This window comes from Plodia interpunctella, chromosome 4 (assembly GCF_027563975.2).
Source record: "Plodia interpunctella isolate USDA-ARS_2022_Savannah chromosome 4, ilPloInte3.2, whole genome shotgun sequence".
Taxonomy (NCBI): domain Eukaryota; kingdom Metazoa; phylum Arthropoda; class Insecta; order Lepidoptera; family Pyralidae; genus Plodia; species Plodia interpunctella.
Window position 1 is genome coordinate 2,940,888 of NC_071297.1, and position 24,829 is coordinate 2,965,716.

Below are 24,829 nucleotides of genomic sequence, written 5' to 3' on the forward strand. Positions count from 1 at the left end.
TATTAAAGGTCCAAAGAATTATTAGGCGTGTTATTCTTAATTAAAAATTCTAGTTCATAACAATAGTTTGCCGACCACCTATTATAAAGAAACACAGTTCGAAAAATCAACTTTATTAAAAAATGAAAACAAGAACTTCCTAATTGAAACAGATTTTTGAAAATAAAAAGTAAGAAAAATCGAAACAACAATTTGAAAATATTTTGCCTTCTTTTATTTGAGGCTTGATTGGCAAACAAGAACAATGAGGACGTACGGAACTACAAAACAAATTATTAAAAACTGATACTGAAACAGTCTTAAGATTTAAAAACTGGTAATAAAAACACTTGCCCAACAGTGGAGCGAAAAGTAACAAATGATACACATTCAAAATGTTTTCTTTGTGATCGCACATTCATTACACTGACACAATGATACTTATTAAATACTGTTAAATATTAATTAATCACAGATTAAATTCGTTTTATTTCACAGCGTCGCCCCGATTACTATTTAGCACCGCTACTCTTTCACCGTCACTTTCTTTTGCATCTGCCAAAGTACCTACCAGGATTTCACCTTTTTCTTCTTTCGGAAGATTATAATCTTTTATGGGATTGCTCTCAGCACGACATTCGATGTCGCCTTGTCCCTCTTTACTAATATTATGTTCGATGCTTCCATCATTGGTTCTATCATCATTTACATCACCCTGTCCTTCCTCTTTCGTGTCTTTTACGGCGCTATCTTTCATCAGTAGCTCTATTCTTGAGGGTAAACTTTCGATTTCTTCAACTATATCTGAAGGCGCATTGTTCTTTATTTGCTCTCGTTTCTCCGCTATGTGATCAGCGAAAGTGTTCTGACCAACAATTTTTGCCATCTCCGTGGCCAAACTCAACCAGTTCTCATCTTTGGATCTGCTTAAAATATTAGCCGCTTCTGACAAATTGCCTAGAGCGACGTGGCTGTAAAGATGAAGAAAGTAGTTTAGATAAAGACATAGATAAATAATGGTGACCGCAATTACATAGATTTCAATATGTAATACGTGTTCAGTTTTACATTAATATAATCTTACCACACAGCAGCAGTATTGAATGATCCCACATTGAAGCAATCTTCGGCCCATTGTTTCAGTACGTCTTCGGCAATACTGTCCATGTATCTGGAAATAAATTATTTTTTATTATTTTTGGCATATTCTTTATTCAAATCAATGCACGTAAACTAAATTACTAACGTGTGTGTAGTCACACACACCTGCTGCCACTAGGAGGTGGTATAAGTCATATTAGATATGACTTAGCTTAGCTTACCAATAATTGATACCTGTTGCGACTAGCAACATTAAATTTGATTTTAATACTGGCAACATTGTATGTATCATTTTCTCTCTCTTCCTGTGTGTGCCAAAATAAAAGGATCGTCTAAAGCCTGCAATTTAATTATTTAATTGTCCTCGACGAACCTAAGTACCACAAATACAGTCCACTAACACAAGGAACAATACCAGTGTTTGTTTACTAAACTAGACATTGGGTTGATTTGGTTTTTAGTGGCGCTGGTGTAAAGTAAGGTCCATGTATTCAGTGAAGTGAAGTGTGATTAAATTATATGTATGAATGATTTAATTCAGTCAATATCATACGAAGAGGCAGAATGGGCCAGGCACGTGATGGCCAGGGACAAATGATGTCACGTGTTCTGTCCAGTTATGATACCTGGGGGCCTACCATCAACTATTACAAAACGATTCAATTGTAGGGCAGTTCAGTTTAGGAACCTAAAATGAATCGCGTTATTTGGTACCACCAACTAATCTTAACAAAGTCGCATTTGAATCGTAAGGAGTGAATGAAATCAATAAAAAAAATAAAAATTGTCTCTGAATCGTAAACCCCAGTGACAGTAGCCTAATGTAAGAAAGAGATAACGCTATACGATGTCGATATATTTTATCTCGTTTCAAGAATTGCGTTCCGATATCAAATTTTTACCATTTTGGGCAAACAATACGCACTTTTTTGTTACTTAATAGCGCCATACATACTTAGTAGCGCCACGTCTGTGGGACTTCTATCGTGCAAACCTATCTGAAATAGTAACTTTTTTGAATCGCCAATTTTGACAGCTAAGCGATCCAGTTTACGTTCTCAATGCACATCATGGTACGGAATTGTATGCAAAATGAGTGAATGAAATCGAATTGGCGTATTGTTTTGGTCACTACCAATAATGGATCGTTATATCATCTTAATGGTACGAATTTGCGATGCAGGTCAGTTTAGGTCGTAAAGTGGATCGCGTTGAAAGATGATGGTAAGCCCCCTGAACCCCGATTCTCATGCAATCGAAGTTCACTTTATTAATTTTCTTCCAAGTTTTAACAGATTTCAAAAAAAGAGACATATTCATTCATTGTATATTTTTTTCGATGGTTTTAATATTCAAATTATATTACAAATGAAAAAGTTTGTAAACGCAGAAACAGTGAAAGTGAGAAAATAGAAAAACAAAGTTCTGTGTCACCTGGTGCGGCAGAGCACGTAGGCCTCCTTGTAGAGCTTGGCGTCGGCGAGCACGCGCACGGCGCCGCGCACGTCGTGCGCGCTCAGGCGCACGCTCGCCGCGCGCACGCGCGCGCCGCCGTACGCGCGCCCCACTGCGTCCACGTTACGATATATCATATGCTTCTTCTTTTATAACGGATTCTATTTATATTGCTGGTTCATCATTGCGATAAATAAAAGCACTCGTACTAACTATGCAATGTTCGCGCATTCGCGTCGGCATGTGTCCGAGTTCAACGAAAGTGTGGAGCTGGCAATTAACCTATTGATGTACCCCACTACTGGGCAAAGGGAGGCCTCCCTTTTTCCACAAATCTCTGTCGAAGGCAGCCTGTTGCCACCGATGCATCTAAGTATATCGTCCCGCCATCTCTTTCACGGTCACGGAGCGAAAACGGCAGTGTTCCCGCTCGAACACAAATTTGTTACTACAAGCTTTTAGATCAATTGATATAACAATTTTAAACCAATTAATTGATCAAAAATTTTAATTTTATACACAATTTCAATTATAATCTAAACTGTGTACAATTTTTTTTATGATAAGTATAACCAGATGGTACATCAATGAACGGCTCCCGACGAGGAAACTCCTCAACGGTCTACTGCACGGACACTTTTTTTGTCACGCATTGAAAAATATATTATTTTAATTTTTGTAAAAATGCTACCTTCATGAAAATAGATACAAACTTATTTTAATTGATCTAAAGGTGAAAACAAAAATAAATTAAATCAACTCACCAGCAAGCTTGTGTTCTTCTCCTTTGGCGACTAATCTATCAATTTGTTCCAGGTACAACTGACATACGTCCTTCCAATATCTAAAAAAAGGGCTTTATGAAATATTTTCTGGTAAGTAGGTACCTAATGATTTTTTATGGAATATAATGGAAGCTGTGGTGGTCCAGTGGTTAAACAGTCTGCCTGTGATTGAAAGGTCTCAGGCTCGAATACTGCTCATATAAATAAACATACATGATGATTGGTATACACCAATGAGTCTGATTGGTATACACCAATTTCACAGACCTCCACATGCTTCCAGTGAAGGAAAACATCGTGAGGAAACTTGCACACTGGTCGGTTCACTATAGTGTGTATGCGACTACCTGCCACTAGATATCGGTAAGGAATCATAAAAGTCATGGCAGATGCCTTCAGGCGATTTGAACCTGACGATGATGATGATGTAATGACGTATGTAGCTATATGACGTCTCTGTAGACGTATATAACATACAGATGTTGCCCGAGGCTTCGCTCCCGTAGGAAATTTGAGACAAAATATAGCCAATACCAATCTTGGATAATGTACCTTTCAAATGGTGAAAGAATTTTTGAAATCGGTTCTGTTAATAGTTTCGGAGATTACCCGCCTCAAACATACAAACTCACAACGCTTACCTTTTTATAATAATATATATAGATAGACGTTTATACAGATAAAGCAGTGGTTACTTGAGCGAGACACAGGGCGCCAGCGACAACAGGAAGGGGCACAGCAGGTCGCGGGCGGCGGCGCTGCGCATGACGTCGTCCACGCGGCCGCGGAACAGCGACAGCATCGCCCACGCCTCGAAGTTGCCCGTGTCCACGTGCCGCTCCACTGGAACGGTACGACAATGTTTACTATTTCGGGTCAAAATAGTCATTATTGTGTTATACATATATGTAACGTGTGTTCTATGTATAATAAAGATATTACAAATAAATAAAAACACGTTTTTATGTTTTATGTGGAAAAAAAACAGGCGACCCCATTACTCCGTTCCGTTGCCTTTGTATTCCGTAGGTTGTGGAATTAGGTCCCGTGTTTTCCCCTAGAGTCTACGACATGGAGTTCTTCAAAAAGGACGTAAAAAGATTAATTTAGGGCCGGCAACGCGCGTGTAACACCTCTGGTGAAGCAGGCGTCCAGGCTGCGGTAACCACTTACCATCAGGTGGGCCGAATGCCTGTTTGCTGGCTCAGTAGTTAAAAAAAATACACTTACATTCCTCATCTAGTAATTCGTTGACCTCCTTAATACTGCCGAAAATCTTGATATAATTAACATTGTAGCTCTGTTCCATATCCTCCGCCGGGGCGGTGGGATTGTCGCCATTTTTCTTTTCTAGATACTTCTGCAACATCTTCCTGACACCCTGTATGCTGCACGGAGCCATTTGCCTAGTCAACACAGGGAGTAGGAATCTTTTGGACGCCTTTAATTTAGATTCTTGCGTAGCGACATTGACCTCCTCTTCTTGTTCGACTGCTTCCTCGGTTTTATGACCTGTTCTCTTGTGCTTCTTCTTCTTTGCGGGCTCTTGAGTAAGGTCTAAAATGTGAAAGAATTTGGTGATCATAATTACTTGATAAGATACATATTATAGTGTACAAATTCAAAGATATTATTACAATTATCATGCTTAAAACATTAATGATAACATTTTGAAAATTCGGCTGTGACAATCGGCTTAGTCCACAATTACTACACGGATTTAGGTAGCCATAGTTGGTTTATTTAGTTAACTGTGTAAAATCACATTTCATTTATATATCGCCGCGCTATACACAAATCCTTTATAGTGTGGCGGCATATGCTAAGAAATAAAATAAATTGATAAAATATGACGGTGGGGGCAAGTGTTCGCGCATGTAGCCCATTATTAAGTTTACTTATTTTCTTACAAAATTACAAAGTATTTTATGTAAAAGGAAACTTATACGCTATATGGCATTTTCTATTAGTCAACTATACGACCAAACAGAGATATTACTTCTTACGAATTGATTCGAAGTGAGACGCAACGACCCAATCAAATGTGATTGGGTCGTTGCGTCTCACTTCGAATGCAATGGCATTTGACGACCTCGGTGGCGCAGTGGTAAAGTGCTTGCCTCTGAACCGAGAGGTCCTGGTCAGGTCATGATAGAAAATGATCTTTTTTGATTGGCCCGGGTTTTGGATGTTTATCTATATATGTATTTGTTATAAAATATAGAATCGTTGAGTTGGTATTCCATAACACAAGTCTCGAACTTACTTTGGGGTTGCTAGCACAATCTGTGTGATTTATCCTAATATATTTATTTATTTTATTATTTATGCGGTGGGGTTGTCGTTGCGTCACAAAGGCGCACTGTGCGCGAATCGATTCTATGCACACTATTATTAAGAACTTCATAGCGTATCTACTGATAAGTGTGCGCTGACAGATGATCATCCTCACCGATGTGTCCGGTGTTGGGGTAGCCGTCGAGCCGCCACAAGCGCAGACAGCAGTCGCCGCCGCCGGACAGCACGGCGCGCCGCAGCTGCGGATACGAGCTCCACAGCGCCGCCAGCGCTGCGCCGCCCGCGTGTCCGGGGAACGTGTGCGTGTTGGTGCCCGACACCGCGTCCCACACCTCGCAACACAGTTCACATTTCATTGAGATACAGTGTTGGTGTTCATCGACCGATCTCGACCGTTCTATTTGACATTTGTACGTTTTATTACTGTGGCAGAAAAATTTTTGTTCATCAAAAATCACTTTTCTTTCCTGACAGACTTTAGAAACTCTTCGGCATTTACTAAAACAACTGTAATAACTAAATATTGAAACATTAATTCATTCTAATGCTATATAAAAACCTCAACATGAACATAAACACATATGGATATAAGTTCCTCAACTACTCAGTACCTGCGCGACCCAATAAGACAGTTGATGTTCAATTGTCTTTATTATCTCTTGGCTCATAGGGTCAAATAATAAAAAAGTACAAAGATTCTACCGTGATTTTGCCCAGCTGCTTTTTGGGAATGCTGTTGTTACCTATCAGCTCTCAAGCCTTTTACAATATAAAAGAAATGGAGTGGCCCTACTTATACATGATAGCATGTATTACAAAATGAAATCCCTTTGCCTTACATAAAAAAAAACAATTCACGCGTCGTTTTTCCTTTGTAAACAAGTTTTTCTTTACAAAAAAAAAATCATAAAGAACATTCAGTTATGTGATAATTACCCGGACAGTGGTGTCCTGAGAGGTGGACAACAGCAGTCCGTCGCTGTGCGGACTCCACGCCACCTGATGCACCACACCCTTGTGACCGCTCAATGTCTTCCAAGTTGTCAACTGTGCGCTGCCATCTGAATAGGTAATAATTATTTTAGTCAATGTATCGATTTTTTTCAATTACCGTATTGCTAAAGACAACAAAACGTAGTTCAATGTGATGCCAATACTGAAATATGGATTGAGAACTTAAAAATAATTCAGTTATTATTTTCTTTTTTGGACATAATTTATAATATCAACTAGCGGCCCCCTCCGGCTTCGCTCGGGTAAAGACATTATAAATTATACATCTAAACCTTCCTCAAGAATAAAACTATATATTAAACAATCCACATATTTTTTATAGTTATGAAAATGGAGCAATATTCGAGAATATTTACCGTCTTTCTCGACATATTCTAATATGACAACAGTGTTCAGCTTGTCCAGAGAGCAGACAGCGATGAGATTCTTGAGAGGAGAGTCCTCGGACGAGCTTGAGGTCTGCTGCGGGTGCCAGTCCATAGTGTGGATCATCTTGCTGAAATTAATTACAAATAGAGACTGTAATGGATTTGATCTGTTAACCACATGATCTGACGGGATCATAATATCCAAGACCAAGATCAATTTGAAAAATTTAATTCCTCATCTTGATTTGACCGAGGATTGAACCCAGTTCGGCATGATGACCATTACGCTACAAAGGTAGTCTAGAAGTTTTTATGAGAAGCCTAAGTCTAGTAGAGGACTTCTTGGGGCTTGGATTTATTATTATTATTTTCTGGTTGGTCCTTAATCAAATAATTTATTTAGAAATTAGGCCTTCACAGCCCTAAATTCTGAGTTAATGATTAATTTAGAATATGACGTGAAAAAGTGCCTGTTCACGTCATATTCTAAATTAAATGATATTTACCAAGGCTACAAACTACTAGCATTTCCGAACGATCACTGCTGAGAAGAAATACCGAAAGAAACTCATCAAACAGTGTTGGTCTCTATCATATCAGAAGGGCTTAACATTTTTTACATATAAATTAATGTATGTTTTTTTTCTGGGAGCATTGCACTCAATTCTCCGTGGCTCGTGGCTGTGACGATGAATGACGACGATGGAGGGCTGAAGTTACCTGAAGACGTGCGTAGCGGCGCGCGGCGCGTGCGGCGGGTCGCGGGCCAGCACGGCCACGGCGCCCGCGCACCCGCCCGCCAGCAGCGCCCTCGCCCCCGCCCCCGACCCCGACCCCACACCCGCCCCACCCGACACCGCGCTCAGCTCCCACTGCTTGCCCTCCCACGTCACCGCGATCGGCGTCGGAGCTGGACCATTATCATCGGAATAATCATTTGTGAAGTCATTTGCTCATTTTTTATTATAAATCGAGTGTACTCCATAAGGTACCTTTTCTCGTGGAATGTCAAATTTATTTGGCACAATTTGAACAAACAAAAATTGAAATTGAAAATTAAAACAACAAATATGCACCAAAGCCAAAGCCTTTAAAACGCGAGCACGAAGCGATACAAAATCGATAAAACCAAAGATTTTCAAATCTAAGATAACTGAAAATAAAACTATAGTGAGAAATCATTGAGTTGTATTTGACACGCGGTAGATGTCGAAAAAAAGACCCTTACAACATTAAATAAGAGTTCAAAACACAAAAATCCCTAAGCTTTATTACATAAATAAAACTTACCCTCGTCCACGTTCTTAGTATTATACTTGACAAGGACGCCCCCGCCACACGCGTACAAGTCGTTGTCGTCCCCCCAACACAGAGAGTACACGGGTCCAGTAAGACCCGATATTAAGTTGCGGGTACGATTCTCAACTTTGGCGCTTGTGTCGATTAGACCCACCTACGAGAAATAACCCAAATACAATTTTTGTTCATACTTGGACTTAATTTTATGTGTAAGGGTTTAGGTAGATCTATAAGCAAATGGTATTATAACTATCGTATTATAGTACCCGTGACTCAGCAGTTGAGAACGCGACCAGATTCTCAGCATGAGGATGCCAGGCCACACACAGCACCTTGCCCTGCACATGCTGCCAGTGCATGGCGACCCTGCCCCGCGACAGCTTGCCGTCGGCGGATATGTCCGTCTCCCACACACGGACAGCGCCGTCGCCCACACTTGCTGCTATCCTGAAAAGTTGGCTGCGTGTTTACTTCAATCCATTAACTTTAGCTAATATACGCATGATCAGTATTCACTAGTACTACCTCAAAAGTCACTTGCGGTCTAAGTGTCTTTTGGGGTAAATAAACATACACAAATTCAAAATCCTATCTTCAACTTAGGATGATATACATCACTTATTGACGTCAAAAATTTACTTAAATTTAAGTTTACTGTCAACTTCAAAAGCGCAGATGAAGAAGAATTGGTGAAATAAACTTTTTTCTAAAACATCATTTAGCAAATGTGGGTTTTTTTTATGTTCGTTATTTCTAATGTCATATAAAGGTTTTGAAATTAAAACTAGATGGTGTAAAACTCACTTTCCAGCTCCATATGGGCAAGCCTGTATATTATAAATGAATCCTCCGCAGGTAGCAAACATTGCTAACTTCTCTTTCTTAGCCAGGGAGTAGCAGACAATGTTTCGGTCCTGTCCTGTCGTCCACACAGTAAACTCGTCAAACGACTGGTCGGCCGACTGCACGCGCGGCGCGTCCGTCGCGATGCTGAATAATCCTCGCTTGTGGAATGTGTGGACAACATTCCAGCTCAATCTGTTTCTACTGCAATACGGCATACATTTTTATTATTAATCATTTCAAAATTTATAAACTAGTGTGAAGACTTGGAGATTGGAGATGGTGGATTAAACGTGATTTAACTTCACCAGAAAATAAAAAGAATTATTTTAGGTAATATTAGCAGATTGGTGATGCTAGTTGATTGTATGAATCTGATAAATATTTTTCGGATTTTGTACAATCTACTAACAGACCCTTAATCTCATACAATAGTGTTTATGAAGAGACATGCTGTTATCAAGCTTTCTTGCCTTGCTCTCCAACACTGACGTAATTAATACAGACTCTAAAATAACTCCATACTTATCAATATTAAGCGGACTGCACTCTAGCAACTGATTCTTCCCATCGGCAATGAGCAGCACATCAGACTTGAACCACAGGATGGTCGCCCAGGAGGGGGACTTCATCCTCACATTCTTGTTGTGTTGTTGCTGTGGGACAGCACAGGACGCCACCAGCTTGCCCGACTTTGACCAGATTCTTACACTCCTGTAATATAATATGTATGTTCATGATGTTGTCCAATCATTAATATTATCTCTAAATTGCTATAAATTTGAATTGCAAGCATGACAGGAAATTGAAGGATATGTGCCAATCGCCAACAAGCAGAAAAACAAATTTCTGTGGTTTCAAAGTGATGGCAATAGATGTAGATTTTATTAATTCAGGCAATAACAATGATAAGAAATTAGTTAATAAGACTATAACTTACCCAAATTTGCTTACAGTAGCTAGCAAATGTTTGTGCACATGAACACTATAATTGCCTCGTGCCTCTTTGACAATAACCACTGTACTATCTTCCTCAGGCTTCAATTGTTTATTGGAAATTTGTGTGTCACTAGTGGAAGGCACATTTGTCTTATCTAAATGAGCTTCATCAAAAGCATTAACAAGAGCCTCCATAGTTTGCTCCTGCTGATTTTTTCTTTTCAATATTTCTTCCTTTAATTTCAAGCATTCAGCTAAATAATCATCAGGTTTAGCCTCTTCTTTCACTTTAATTACAATGTCCTCTGGTTGATATTTTTTATGGCCAAACTCATCTGCTTCATGGTCTTTATAAATATCAAACATGTCATCATCAGGGACAACAGTCTCATCGAAACTGTCCTCAGGAAGATTTTTCACAATACCAGAGTCTTCTAGAACATTAGCATTGTCTTCAGTCTTTTGATTTAATACCTCAGCATTTTCATTTTTAACCTCTGTCTCTTTATTTCCTTCATTTGCATCTATAGGCTCTTGTTCTTTTTCTCCCTCTGAAAATTGTAGTTTTTCTTCATCAGTCACCTGTCTGATCTTCATCATTCTCTTTGGTGCAACCATGTTCTCTTGGTTTTCATTCTCACCCAATGCTTTCTTCACTAAAACCTCATATTGTGGACACCAACTGACATTAGTTATCTCTTCATCTTGTCCTCGTACTTTATATAGTGTTTTTCCAGAACCTGTTCAAAACATTAATAAAACTGGAGTTAATTGACACACCAAACTTCTTTCTTTCGATTCGAGTGTGTTAATTGTTAACACTGGTGTCAGATTTTATTTAAGTCACCAAACTTGAAACATAACTTACTATTTTGTATTGTAAAGAAAATTTATAAATATTTGTAAAAAAAAACATTGAGTAACTCACCAGTTAAATCTATTACAAAGACTACTCCTTGTTTTGTGCCAACAGCAATATTTAAAGGGATATGTGGAGAGCATGAAAGGCAACTAGGTCTGAAACCTTTAAGGTTTCTGAACATCTTCACTACATTGGATTTGATGTCCCATTTCACGAGATTGCCATAAGTTCCCACTGTGACTGCATAGGAATCATGAGAATATGCCACACCAACTACCTCCTACATGAGACAAAAAATAAATGTTTATAAATGTTAGTGACTTAAAAGTGAAACTGCATGCATTTCAAATGTTACAGTAAAGAACTTTTTTTCCTTTGAACAGGTAATCTAGTGAGATTACATTTGTTTTTATTTTTATTTTGCCTGTATTTTATGTCAGTAATAAAGAATCACTACCTCCTTGTCATGTTGGTGTTTGTCATGACTCTGTGTTCCCTTCAATTTCCACTTATTATCAACTTGCTCTAGAGTCCATTGTTTTACTAAGCCATCAGCACTGCCTGCCAAAACATCTCTCTTTTCAGGCCAGTCAGGAGATATGGCTACACAAACAATCCTGTAACATCACATCAATTTCATAAATGATAAAGATAAATGATGCATGGCATTCATAAACTTTAATATGTGATATATTATATAGAAAATGTGGCTAAGGAACATTTATTATTTGTTGTTTCAACACAATTTGAACACACACTTTGTGTAAAAATGAACTTGAAAATATGTTCATATTGCAGGCTTCTAGAAATAGGGGCCTACAATTAATAATTATAGGCTATATCTGGCTTTTGCTGCTGTTCTATGTCCGCAATAAATATAGCTAGGTAAATAATATAATAAGCATATACCTATGACAAATATATTTTGCATTTGAAAACTGATATTGTTGACTGAATTAGTACCATTGAGTAACCACAACAAACCACATGGTCCACTGGAATTATTAGTTAAAAATGGCAAATGATCACTTGAATGAATTGGTTCTAAGGTAGACAAAGTCTTTCACCTGACAACACCGGACACAAACTCCACTTTGTGTACTTGGTGATATCACTCAGGTGTACAAAGTGGAATAAACTGAAGCAACCATTCAGAAGCTGTGAAGTATATATGTACTTACTTATCAGGATGGGCTCTATTCAATACATGTGCTTTGAAATTGTGTTTTCCAAGTAAAAAACCGTCGTGATCAGCGGGTAGGGGCTCCAAAGCACAAAGACTTTTACTTGGTCCGCCGTATATAAGCCATCCATCCCGACTCACTGCTAAACACGATGCTTGAAACCAGTTTGGCGAAGGGAATAAAATCGTTTCCTCCATGGTTATTCTAGTTTCTTCCCTTGATAATATTTCTGCAAACACCGACCGGCCGGTTACTTTTGCAATTTTTTTAATTTTGACAAACACAAGCGGCCTCTGACAAGCGGCTCTCTAATTTCATTCACTCATTTTTCATTTTGTAAGTTTCCGGTTTTCAATAAAAAGTTATTTACTTTTTGTTGGCAGCAATGTCAATAGTGATGTCTTTTCTTAAATTCTACTTTCCTTAAACGCCTACCTACTCCCATCTCTTGATTTTTTTTTGCAGAACCCATTGCACTCGCACTACACTACAGTACAGGTAACGTAATTGTCAGGTTATGTCACTGTCAGTTTAAGTTTTGACGTCAGATTGGTTACTGTTGTTTCTTTTGGTTTCTGGAAACGAATTTAGAAAATAAGCATCTTAAATTCGAGAAATTTAGGTTTCCGGTGTATTTTTACACAAATTAAAACGATTTCCTAATAATTTATCTCGTCTCGATTACTAAATATAATATAAAATGGCTCACTATAAGGGAGCTGCCTCAGAGGCAGGCAGAGCAATGCACCTTATGAAGAAGAGAGAGAAAGCCCAGCAAGAAATAGAACTGCGCAAGAAGAAAATAGAAGAAGATTTAAAGATAGACAACATAGAGAATAAGTTTGCAACACATTATGATGCTGTAGAACAACAACTGAAAAGCTCAACCATAGGGCTGGTGACCCTCGATGAAATGAAAGCTAAGCAGGAGCATATAGTAAGGGAAAGAGAGAAAAAGTTAGCACAAAAGAAAGCAGAGAAAGAGAAAGAACGTCAAAAAGAAATAGAAGCCAAACAAGCACAGAAGAACAAACAGAAACGCCAGGTATAACATGTCTACATCACAATAAATTAATATTATGTACTTCATAATATTCAGTATGTCTTCTAAAGGATTTTGCCCAGCAGTGGAACTACAATAACTAGAACAAATTAATAATATATTAATATTTGTAACATGTATATGAGTAAAAAAGTAAAGCTTTGTGAGTTAATAAGTTAAAATATGAAATATTATAATATATTTATAAAATAATAATATATTTTTGTTTTAGATTCAAGCTTTATCATTTGATTTTGATGGTGCAGAGGAGGAAGATGAAGATTCTGAAAACGAAAAAGAAAAGCCAGAGGCAAAGGCTTGGAGGGATAAAGAAGAACCAGTAAGTAGCTTTGAAATAGATACATTTGTAATGAATAAGAGGACAACATGTCAACACTATACAATACAATAGTATCACTTTGTTGTCTGTGTCAAATTTTAAGTTGTATCTACAATAAAAATATTTTTAGAATCATCTTAATCAATAATAATTTCCAGACATTAAAAAAGGTACGAAAGAATCCTGATGTGGACACATCATTTCTGCCTGATCGTGAAAGAGAAGAAGCTGATCTGAAACTCAGGGAACAACTCCGATTAGAATGGGTGATGACCCAGGCTACTCTGAAGGATGAACCTATAACCGTAACATTCAGCTACTGGGACGGTTCAGGACATAGGAGAAATGTTACACTGAAAAAAGGTAAGTTTTAGAGATTCACTGGTAAATCATTGGTAATTAATGAAAAAACATTCTCACACACATACAAACTTTAGCATTTATAATATATAAGTAGGAACTAAAGGATAATTAGTTCTTTTATTGTATCAGGCAATTCCATTTATCAATTTCTTCAACGCTGCTTGGACACATTGAGGCCAGAGTTTAGTGAGCTGAAGACAGTATCGGCAGACCAGCTGATGTATGTCAAAGAAGATCTCATATTGCCTCATCACTATACATTCTACGACTTCATTGTAACAAAGGTATTCACTATCATTATGTCACTTATGGTAAAGATATACGATGTGTGATTCCACCCTAATATTATAGAACTAACTTATGTGAGGACTAAGGAACATGGATCTTGGCATCTGATAAACCACAATAACATTACCAAAGAGGACTGACGTCAGACAGGCTTTTGCCTACCAAAGTCAGGTATTCAAAAGTTGGCAATGCATAGGTAACCCGTATCAAATTTCTGGTATCTATGTGCTATGATGATTTGGTTACCATTAGTTACAATCAACATGTGAGAATGAGAGAAATATAATGTTTTTTATGAGGTATATATGTGGGGATAAATTGAACTGATAATTCGGGCTAATGCATGGCCATTTTACGTTAAAACTTTTTTGCACATATTACATTTTGCAGGCCCGTGGTAAAAGTGGACCTCTGTTCCAATTCGACGCCGCTGATGATGTGAGACTGGTGAATGACGCCACGCAGGAAAAACAGGATTCGCATGCTGGCAAAGTGTTACTGAGGTATAATCTGTAGTTTTTTATTTTGTATTGATTGATTAAAATTATGAATTGTCCAGTTCTTATAGAGAGAAATCTCAATAGAAATCAGAGTATACCAGTCGACCTTGTCAAAAAAGCACAATCACATATATAAGAACAAATCACACAGATGAGTTAGCCCCAAAGAAAATTTGAAACATGTGTTGTAAGTTATAGGATTCTACATTAATACATTTTATAACAACATATAATATTATAAACATCCAAGAACCAGGGTAATCTGATAATGATAATTTCCCTCTTGACTGGACTGGAGATCAGGCCTAGACTTATGGTATAACAAGAGGAACTATGATTTGTAGCCTTAGCTGATGTAGCAGTAACATGATTACCATTAAACTACAGAGGTTGACCTAGCCAGCATTAAAAAAATTATATTTTGTATGTTCCCAGATCCTGGTACGAACGAAATAAACATATCTTCCCTGCCTCCAGATGGGAGCCCTATGATCCAACCAAAACATATTCTAAGTATACCATTAAAGGTAAATAGAGACAATACATACTAAACAATTATGATTACTTTTATAAAGCAATCTTCACCTTATATGGTTAAAAAATAATAGGCAATAATTATATAGTAAATAAATAATTTATTAAGTAAGAAACACTTTGTGTTATTGCAATCTAATTTAGGTACCCTCTATAAAATTAATAATTATGGAAACAGGAAAGAAATCTTTTTTTGTACTTAATACATTTCAAAGTTTGGAATGTAGATGTTTATGACACACTTATTAATTATTCCTACATTGGCAACAATTTTTAAAACTTATCTACTTTCAACAATAATAAATAACATACTTATAAATTAATTTGCTTAATGTCAACAGTTTACATATTTTTGCAACTCCTGTAATCTCCTGTTTTCTAATTGCTGTAAAAAATAAAGTTTTCGTACACTAATACTTTCTTCTACCTTCGGCAACGGCGCATGTCTTTGGAAATGTATAATAGCAGCTAACAAATTCCATATTGTAAAATCTGGCCACAAAACATCGGTGAAATAGAGCACTGTGTTGGACACCTGAAAGGCAAATCTTATGTTAGTAGACTTCATCAGTATTCTTGTTCTAATTAAGATTCTTGTTCATAAATCAAAATTTATTTACATGTCTATACCGTCACCAATATTTGTATAACTCAATTTACTAACTTATGCCCGCGACAGTTTCAGATCTTAGATTTTTATATGTGAAAAAATCTTATCATGCTGAATGTGACACTAGTTGGGAATCGGACCGATTTAAAAGTCAATCTGCACCCCATAGTGTTATCTGTGGTTTTTCATTTGTTTTAATTATTTAAACATGTTTTTATTTTATGCACAGTAGTGTGCCATTGACTATCAGAATTTCTGATCGAATTCAATGGGAATCATGTGTTATGTTACTCCAAATTTCTTAAAACACAGCACAGCCGTTTGCGCGTAAAGAAGTAACAAACATAACTCAAAAACTTTCGCCTTTATAATATTAGTGGGACAGTATTCCTGAAAAATCTACAAATCACAACCTCACTCACAACATCCAAACTTTCACATTTATATATTAGTAGGATGTAACCTGACCTGCCATATCATAAAGTCAGACAGTCTCACTTCTCCTGAAGTCCTGATTAGAAGATCGGGCTCACTGAGTTCCATTGTTTGGGAAACTAGATGTTCATCAATGTCCTCAGAGGATAACTCATTATTCTTAACACCATCCGCTATGTGTGATGCTGCTCGACTGATTTCGTCGCGACCTATTTAGTCATAAACAAAAACATGAAACACTATAAATTTTAATTAGCAAAAAAAAAGTGTAATCTGTCTTGCTGTACTGTTGTAACAAAATAGTATGTAAGCACCTACATATTTTAATAACTGAAATAATATTTTTTTTGGAATATTAAAGAAATTGTATTCATAAAGTAAAACAAAAATTTAAAATTACCAGTATATGCATAAGCTATATTTAATCGAAGCTTATTGTTGTCTTTTGTGGCCAACATTGCTTCTGAGATAAGACTTCTCAGATCATCAGGCAAGAGTGAAAGTCTACCAGCTATGTGAACCCTCATACCCCAATCATTTAACTGCTCGCTGTAAAAACAAATTATGTTAATACAATAAAAAAAACATTATTAGAGGCATCATATTTTCACATATTTTTATGATTTTGCATAAAAATTATGTCATAAATAATCTGTTATTCATAAAAAAAATACAGCTACAATAATATACTAAAGAATTCTTTACCTGTTTTATGAATATTTTTTTATTATATTTTATGAGTAATTTTTATTTAAATTTATGAATAACAGGAAATACATGTCCATATTCTTTTATACATTAAAAAAGGCAATTTATTTTAACCCTTTGATCCTGGAGATAATAAAAACAATTGAACAACAATAGGATCACACTCAGATAGTGCTGTGTGGGAATTGGTAGGTTAATGGGTTTCGAATAAAATAATACATACATTTCTTCCAACAATCTTTTGAACTTGTCTCGGGCTAAATCCATAAGAGCAGAAACTTCTTTTTCTGACCTTTTAAAGTTTTCTATACTGAATGCATACACTGTAACTTCAGGGACGCCAATATCTAAACACCACTGGAACCAATTCAAAAGACAATTAGTTTCAGAATACATAAAATGAACATTCTAAAAATTAATACCTACTATATAACGTTACTAACCTTCAAAGTTTCTGAAAGTTTGTCAAACCCTTTGTAATGCCCCTCAGAACTATCGACGCTATGTTTCTTTGCATAACGACGATTACCATCCATTATAAATGCAATATGCTGAGGTATTCGTCCTGTATTAACTACTTTGATGCAGAAAAGTTGAAAGAAAGATACACAATTCTCCTTCACCCAAGAAGACATTTTCCTTTAATTAATCAACTGGAATTAATTCACTAATTGGAAAAAAATGTTAAATAATAAATGTCACTAATAAAAAATTAAATTGGTATCTATCTATCTATGTAGGTAATATTGGTAAATTATGAACCAATTTATATATATTGTGCGAGAAGGGAAGTGGAATGGAAGTATTGTTGTCTTGTCTTGTCCTGTCGCCTGTCGCTTAATGTCAACTAGGTATTGAATTGATAGCGTTTCAATAGACTATCGATAGTTTGAGAAAAAGCAATAGTATCGATATCGATTCCTAATAGTTTTGCGTACTTCGATTCCATCGACAGCCAGTTTCGGCACGATACTATTGATAAAGAACATTGAGCAATACTTATCGATAGTATCAAAATGCGCCACACCATCGAACATGGTACGACACCGCACCATGTTCGTGGTCCGTCGGACCAAGTTCGATCGTCTGTTATTGCTTGATTCCTTTGCCTTTTCATAAGGTACATATGGATAAACTGAACTAAAAATAAATCTCTCTGGCTGGCTGGTTACCGGTCGACTGCTGATTTTCTAATTTTTGATTCTTGGCTATTTGGTTGATTTTGACTTTATAAAGGAACAAAATATGAATAACATGTTTAAACTAAAACTGTCGGCCCTTGGACATCCCAATCCCGATAGTTTTAACTGCGAAGGTAATTAAATTCTGCAACTTTGTGTATGTGCACTAGTTAGTTTTCTTTGGTAGGTATCTAACTAATACTTCACTCTTTTACGAAAATCAAGTATTTTGTATTTTACTTAGATGAAAAGGAGTACAGAAGCGTTGTTCTATGGTTAGAGGATCAAAAAATAAGGCATTACAAGATCGAAGAACGCGAGGGACTCCGAAATATTGATTCTGACAAATGGAATGAAGCATATCATGTATACCAAAGGGATTTGGTTAGCCCTACTGTTGATGGCCAGCCAAATGAACAGCTCAACTGGTTGCTCTCTTATGCTGTGAGATTAGAATATGCAGACAATGGCAAGTTACTGAATGTTTTATTTTAATGTATTATTTTCCAATATTAGGTATATCTTATATAGCAAGAATATCAGTCAACATGATCCTAATGTTGTGTTCATCTGTACTTACTTACGACTAAAATTATGCTATTGTTAATGAAGTAGACTAGCATTTTGATAAAAGCTTTAACTAATTCACTAGTTGTTTTTTCAGTTGATAAATATAAGGATGCAAAAGTTGAAGAAACAAAACAGGCAACACCAAATGTTGTGTCATCAAATCCATTGGACAATCTTGATTGTAAGTTCTTCTTCTACTAAATATTTGTTTAGAACATTAAATTAGTATGTTTCTTACAGCCCAAACAACTCATAATCTATTTCCTGATGGAATATTGAAAAGATCTCGTAAGACTCATTGAATCAGTATTTAATGCTATAATACATTTGCTTTTCCAGTTTCAAGCCCAACTTTTAAGGAAGGAGTAGAAAGAGTCTCTGCCCTAACTGGTGTTGGACCACATCCAGACCCGAAGTTTAGATTATCAGCAATTGCAAAAATATTAAAAACATCTCCACATCCAGATGTATCAAAAACTGATGCCAATATTGTTCAACAACCAGCTGATGTGTTGAAATTGCTATTTGTTCAAGATCTACGAGAGTTGCAGACTAAAATCAATGAAGCTTTAGTTTCTGTGCAAACAGTCACAGCTGATCCACGCACAGACACAAAACTCGGAAGAGTTGGCAGATAATCCATAATAGTTATGCTAAAAATGGGGGTTGTATTTTCATGTTATAATTTTGGTTCCCTGATTTAGGATACTAAACCATGCAACCGAAATTGGAAATATTTAGTATGTCCTTACAAAGCCATAATTGTTCTGAAATAATGTACATTTTGTACTTATTGGATAGGTGCAACCTCCATTGTTAAATAAATACTAGCAATCCTCTATTGCAATTACTGCTGTTTGAACTTTTTCAACACAAAAATAATGATATTACTGTAATAGGGGATATTTAATATAAGTAAATGATAATTTTTTAATTTAACAAACCGGAATTAAGAAAAACTTATTTTTTTTATTATGAACAATTTCCCTCAATACTTTCTTTCGCATTTATAATATTCGTTGGGATATTCAGCTTTCAAAACATATGAATGCTAAACATTTAAATAACACCCATTAATTTTTGTATGTAACATTTAATGAAATAACAACATCAGTTTTCCAGCTTCCAAATACATCCATCCATAATTCTAAAACTAAAGTTTGTTAAGTATGTTTCATATATAACTAAAGGAAATGCTCATCTTAAATCTACTGCTGCCACACAGTCCGTTTCTGGCATAGAACGCATTCATAATAAACTGTTTTGTATCTTAATATTTGTAATAGGTGGCAGTGAATCATATGAAATTAAAATCCCTTCTAATCTTAGAAATAGTTACTTCAAAAATCTAAATCAGTGCATGCCGCCACCTTTTTCAAGCATTTGAGCAAATCTGTTGGTTATAAGAAGGGATACATCAATGAATCTCTCTACGCAATTAGTAATGCAAGTCTCCGTGCGAGAATCCAATTTAGCTCCTGGTTTATCTACACATTTATCCCAGCAAAAGTCATTGAATTCATGAATCTGAAATAAAATAAAGGCAGGTTATGTTCGAGATCCACACAATATTTTTAAATACAGCTACAAAGGATTAGCATCATACATCATATTACGTATAAACTTGATAAATAATCCAAACAAATGTGAAAATCGAAGAGATTATTAAAATAAATAAGATGATGTAAAAATATTATTACTTGTGCATGAAATTGAGCCTTTTGCTTTTCTGCCATCAGGAAGTCTTGCAGTTCAGAATCCGAAGCTTTTGGGCTTGAGAAATCAGAAAGGTCACTCATTTTTACGTGATATTTTATTAAAATTACCTACCAATTTAGGAAAATTTTGATTGTAGGTTATAATCACATCACATAAGTATGAATTGAATGAATGAATGGTTGACTTGACTGCAGAGCAGATATAGCAACTGACAGATTATATTACTCATACAACATTCATTCACAGACTGCGCTCTCTGCGCTCCACACTCTGGCGAGTCGCGGGCCCATGTCGCGGGCACTATGGTAGTATTTAGTCTTTAGTGGCGGGCCCTTCATTCATGGTAGGTCACAGTGGTAGATACTCCGAAGTAGGTACCTACTTATTCCATGGACTTGAGGTACGGACGGAGTGAAGTGAAATAAATACTGTTATGATGATATATTTCTATGGGGGCTCCATGGAATTAGTAGTACGGAGTACTTACCTATAAACAAAATCATACAAACAACTTCCCGACCCAATTCATACAAATTAGTAGATTGGGCGTTGTAAAACCGAGCACTAATGAGGGACAAAAAACATTATGTACGCTCTGTACAGTTTTTTGTTGTGAATTTTCTAATACGCATTTATTTTTCTTGTTAGCAAAACATACCAGTCCTGCCACAGCATCCTGCATAATTAATAATTTCACAGATATAAGAACATTACATTGAATGTAATCATATTATAAATGTGGATCATTCGAACCGAAAGCCGCAGACAGCTATAATAATGCAAAAATATGCTCTTTTTTGGTTCTTATATCTTTTCGAAAGTAGTCGATATTTCACCACGCGAATTATATTCCGTACTCGTACAAATACTTCCTCGCGAATTTTATTACTGCCTGTGCGAATACTCTAGTAGGTAGCTAAGATTCAATGTGTCAAACATTGCGCGAAATAAACCGGTGAAATATCGCAGTGCGGTTAGGATTTTTGAAAGTAATAATGCCATATTATTGTGCAATTAAATAGTGTATTACAAGTCATTATTAATATATATTTATTAACATAAATTTAATTTGTTAACCAAACTGTTCTACTACAGATAATGTATTAGGAACAAAATATCTATTTGTGATTGTGACCAAGATAACAAACGTCGCTGTTAAAGCTTAACGAGAAGACGGCTGTAATCTACTTATAGATAGATTCACAATCCGCTTGCTACATCGGTCCTTCGAGCCGGGTATGAACCGTAATAAGTTTGTCTAATATGTAACTGTTTGGATGAATATTAGAGAGATAATATGATTAATAAGTAAAACAAATCAGTATGAACATATATAGTGTTTATTCATAAATTCCAAAACTTTGGTTTTGACAGTATCTCTACATTCTGTATCAAATATGTACTGACATGCACTAAGGGCGAGACGAGCAATTTGCTCCTTTTCCAAGTGGAAAGTCTCAGCACACAACATGTATTCTTGAGAAAGAGATGTTGCAAAAACGCCTTTATCGTCAGTCTGAAATATAAAATAAAGATTTAAAATCATCTAAACTAAAGAGAAAAATTAAGCCACTTTGTTTTTACGAAAATAGACATAGGTAGGTACTAGAGAAACTGATATATTTTACGTATAAATTAGTAGCAGGGTGAAAAATACTTACATTGATAATCACAGGAATACCAGCTTCATAAAGCTCTTTGAAATGATGTGATTCATATCCTGATACACTTTTAGTGTTAACATTACTAGTTAGACAAAGTTCTGAAACAAATTACAATATTTTATAAGTTGAAGATTAAATAAGTTATTTACGTATATTTGTTGTTCAACGAAATTGTGTTATCGAAGCCTACTTACTAGCTACGTCGACCTTTACACACTAAAACTTCTATAGCAATCGTGCGTCCGCGAAAGTGTTAACCGGAGGAAATATCGCGACATTCACAATACAGCCGAAACAGTAGCAGCGCAACGGGCTCCCAGGTGAAAACGAACCTCGGCCTTGGGTGTTACTCGTAAAAATGGCCAGAGCGGTATATTGCTGAAGATGCCTGAACACCTACCAACAGGTATTAAAGAATTGCACAAAGCCTGCCAAGTCTCTTGTGTGCCACCGAATTTTGGATGGATACATACTCCATGGCCAAGTCTCTCTGGTTTAAAATTGATCATGTCAAGCACTTCTTTAGGATTCCGCACCTCACCACAATGAAGTGATACCTGGAAAATTGGATTAGACTTATCACAAAAGTTTGATTTAGAACTGCTTTAAACCAGACTAAAAGATCCAGGATTGTTAAGGTTAATACATGGCAATCGAGTTTAGTCCCAATATTATAAGTAGTCAATTTTTTGGAACAAGACGAATTAAGAACTTCCTCATGTTCTATAGGTATCTTAATGATTTAATGAAATCAATTTATCTATAAGTACCTTCAAACCAGCATCTCTTGCCCTAGTTAAGGCAGGCAAGAAATTTTGGAATTCCCCAACAATTGGATTTCCACTAAGTTCAATGCCAACTACTATGTCAGGATATTTCTTATGATATTCAATTGCTAGATCTGTAATGGCATCACACTCAGCTGTTACCATAGTTCTATTGATCGAAATAATTAATCTCGAGATAATCAAGTTTTCAGGATTTCTGAAATTAACATCATAAAAACAACACATAAATAGTAAGCATAAGTATGAATTCCATATGAAAAGAGCATCAAATTTTTATATTAAATATCATACTTTATTCCTTTGACGATTGCATCAACATACTGATTTTTATTCATATGTGGAGTATCCCGAGGCGTGCTTCTTAATTCTATATAACAACATCCGTCATCCTGGAATTCTCGGAGAGTCAGACTGGTAGCCATTTGCAAAGCTTGAGGTGTAGTGGTTAGTGCATGTGCAATACTGAATATTTGAAAGCAACTGAAAATAAACTTTAAATGATAGTACTACATGCTAGTACCTAACTATTATAAGTATATTTAAATAAGAGATTGCTATTGTTTTACTCTTCTATTTTTTAAATAAAAGAAAAATCAATTACTCTGATAAACTTCTTGTGTCACCTGCTCCCATAACAAATTCATCCATAAATGTGTTAGTCTCATCTTTAATGCCAGAATCGGCATTAAGCCTTTTCAGCAGAAGCATAGTAGATTTGCTCAAAGAACCATTTAAATGGGCATGAAGTTCCTGTAAAGTTTATAAAATCAAAGCATGTACATTAGATCAGTCATACCTCCTTAAAAATGTATGTATGATTTTTATGTAGGTACATGTTTACGTACATAAATAATTATACATCATTTTTATTTTCAACTAGCTTTTGCCAGTGTCTCCGCCCGCGTGGAGAACAGTTATTTAGCTGGGATGAAAAGTATGGCCTATGGCCTTTTCAGTACTTCAAACGACATGTATGCAAAATTTCAAGAAAATTGGTTGAGTAAATAATAGCCTTCACCCGCGTGTATTGTCATATAGGGGTTAATTTTGGAAACATTAGCTTATGTTTGCATGGGGTTCTATAACTATATGCATACCAAATTTTATCAAAATCGGTCTAGCAGTTTAGCTGTGAAAGCGAAACAGACAGACTTTCGCATTTACATATAGGTCTAGCAGTTTAGCTGTGAAAGTGAAACAGACAGACAGACTTTCGCATTAATATTTCTGGATAAAAAGTATCCTATGTGTTATTTTTTATTATATTCTTCGCGTGTACCAAATTTCATAACAATCCGTCCAGTAGATTTCGCGTGAAAGAGTAACAAACATACAAACACACACATACATATATCCTCACCAATTTTCGCATAAATATTACCAGGATTTTGGAATAAGATAGGTACCCTTCAGCAACATCGCTATTGTACACATCTGTTTGATCTGCAACCAGTGTCTCCAACTGTCTGGTGATTTATCTGCTAATTTCTTCTAAAGTAGATTTAAATTTGGAACCTTTGGAAAGAGATAAGTAGGTACCTCCAGAGATACTTTCGAAGTAGGTAATGTTTTTATATATCTGTGAGATACTTACAACTTTGGGAAGTTCACGGCAAAACTGAAAAAGATCCATGTTTATATTCAATCACAGATATGTACTCTTTTAGCACTCAATACGAATGAAATGTTTTCATGCATTTTGCATGATTATGATTGTGAAAATCAAAATAACGTGACAGACTATAGTGTGTTTTTTTTAAGTGAAATAAATAATCACAGATAATAAATGGGATAAAGATAATAAATGAATGAAAGCTTAATAAAAAGTTAACGCTAGGGATTAAAGTCTACGTCGTTCAGTTGACATTGACTGTTGACAGTTTTAAGACTTTCAAGTTTTGATGTTTTGTTGTCATTGTCAGGCTGAGATGACTGACTCCTTGACTAGTTGTTTATGTAG

General features: G+C 36.0%; 6 protein-coding genes across 10 annotated transcripts; 2 read left to right on the forward strand and 4 right to left on the reverse strand.

Annotated features, from left to right (window-relative positions):
- Positions 1 to 96: 96 nt before the first annotated feature.
- Positions 97 to 12,437, reverse strand: LOC128669511 (gem-associated protein 5-like). The gene is made up of 18 exons (XM_053744409.2): positions 12,125 to 12,437; positions 11,401 to 11,560; positions 11,010 to 11,223; positions 10,083 to 10,821; positions 9,668 to 9,856; positions 9,104 to 9,346; positions 8,566 to 8,746; positions 8,291 to 8,453; positions 7,721 to 7,910; positions 6,989 to 7,128; positions 6,555 to 6,679; positions 5,773 to 5,950; positions 4,551 to 4,877; positions 4,016 to 4,163; positions 3,300 to 3,379; positions 2,515 to 2,647; positions 1,064 to 1,150; positions 97 to 950 (listed from the first exon to the last, which is right to left on the reverse strand). The coding sequence occupies exons 1-18, from the start codon at positions 12,322 to 12,324 to the stop codon at positions 467 to 469; spliced, it is 3,981 nt and encodes a 1,326-aa protein (XP_053600384.1). The 5' UTR covers positions 12,325 to 12,437; the 3' UTR covers positions 97 to 466.
- Positions 12,438 to 12,646: 209 nt separating this feature from the next.
- Positions 12,647 to 15,310, forward strand: LOC128669151 (uncharacterized protein). The gene is made up of 6 exons (XM_053743714.2): positions 12,647 to 13,172; positions 13,402 to 13,509; positions 13,668 to 13,872; positions 14,002 to 14,156; positions 14,551 to 14,663; positions 15,096 to 15,310. The coding sequence occupies exons 1-6, from the start codon at positions 12,828 to 12,830 to the stop codon at positions 15,193 to 15,195; spliced, it is 1,026 nt and encodes a 341-aa protein (XP_053599689.1). The 5' UTR covers positions 12,647 to 12,827; the 3' UTR covers positions 15,196 to 15,310.
- Dhdds (Dehydrodolichyl diphosphate synthase subunit) lies at positions 15,276 to 17,793 on the reverse strand. The gene is made up of 5 exons (XM_053743715.2): positions 17,391 to 17,793; positions 17,171 to 17,304; positions 16,640 to 16,788; positions 16,273 to 16,448; positions 15,276 to 15,729 (listed from the first exon to the last, which is right to left on the reverse strand). The coding sequence occupies exons 1-5, from the start codon at positions 17,580 to 17,582 to the stop codon at positions 15,529 to 15,531; spliced, it is 852 nt and encodes a 283-aa protein (XP_053599690.1). The 5' UTR covers positions 17,583 to 17,793; the 3' UTR covers positions 15,276 to 15,528.
- Positions 17,794 to 18,006: 213 nt separating this feature from the next.
- LOC128669154 (uncharacterized protein) lies at positions 18,007 to 19,661 on the forward strand. The gene is made up of 4 exons (XM_053743717.1): positions 18,007 to 18,262; positions 18,373 to 18,597; positions 18,793 to 18,879; positions 19,038 to 19,661. The coding sequence occupies exons 1-4, from the start codon at positions 18,193 to 18,195 to the stop codon at positions 19,334 to 19,336; spliced, it is 681 nt and encodes a 226-aa protein (XP_053599692.1). The 5' UTR covers positions 18,007 to 18,192; the 3' UTR covers positions 19,337 to 19,661.
- A 110-nt stretch (positions 19,662 to 19,771) lies between these two features.
- Positions 19,772 to 20,596, reverse strand: Tim8. The gene is made up of 2 exons (XM_053743719.2): positions 20,399 to 20,596; positions 19,772 to 20,225 (listed from the first exon to the last, which is right to left on the reverse strand). The coding sequence occupies exons 1-2, from the start codon at positions 20,495 to 20,497 to the stop codon at positions 20,052 to 20,054; spliced, it is 273 nt and encodes a 90-aa protein (XP_053599694.1). The 5' UTR covers positions 20,498 to 20,596; the 3' UTR covers positions 19,772 to 20,051.
- Positions 20,597 to 21,720: 1,124 nt separating this feature from the next.
- Positions 21,721 to 24,722, reverse strand: Ada (Adenosine deaminase). 5 transcript variants are annotated; one of them, XM_053743709.2, is made up of 8 exons: positions 24,464 to 24,693; positions 24,230 to 24,384; positions 23,471 to 23,619; positions 23,161 to 23,349; positions 22,852 to 23,065; positions 22,482 to 22,638; positions 22,079 to 22,179; positions 21,721 to 21,933 (listed from the first exon to the last, which is right to left on the reverse strand). In XM_053743709.2, exons 2-8 carry the CDS (start codon positions 24,239 to 24,241, stop codon positions 21,736 to 21,738), a joined length of 1,020 nt encoding a protein of 339 aa, XP_053599684.1. In that variant the 5' UTR covers positions 24,242 to 24,384; positions 24,464 to 24,693; the 3' UTR covers positions 21,721 to 21,735. The 5 variants fall into 5 exon arrangements, with proteins under 5 accessions (XP_053599684.1, XP_053599686.1, XP_053599685.1 ...); XM_053743711.2 differs by having other exon boundaries at positions 24,276 to 24,384; positions 24,464 to 24,691; XM_053743710.2 differs by having other exon boundaries at positions 24,251 to 24,384; positions 24,464 to 24,691.
- Positions 24,723 to 24,829: the final 107 nt, after the last annotated feature.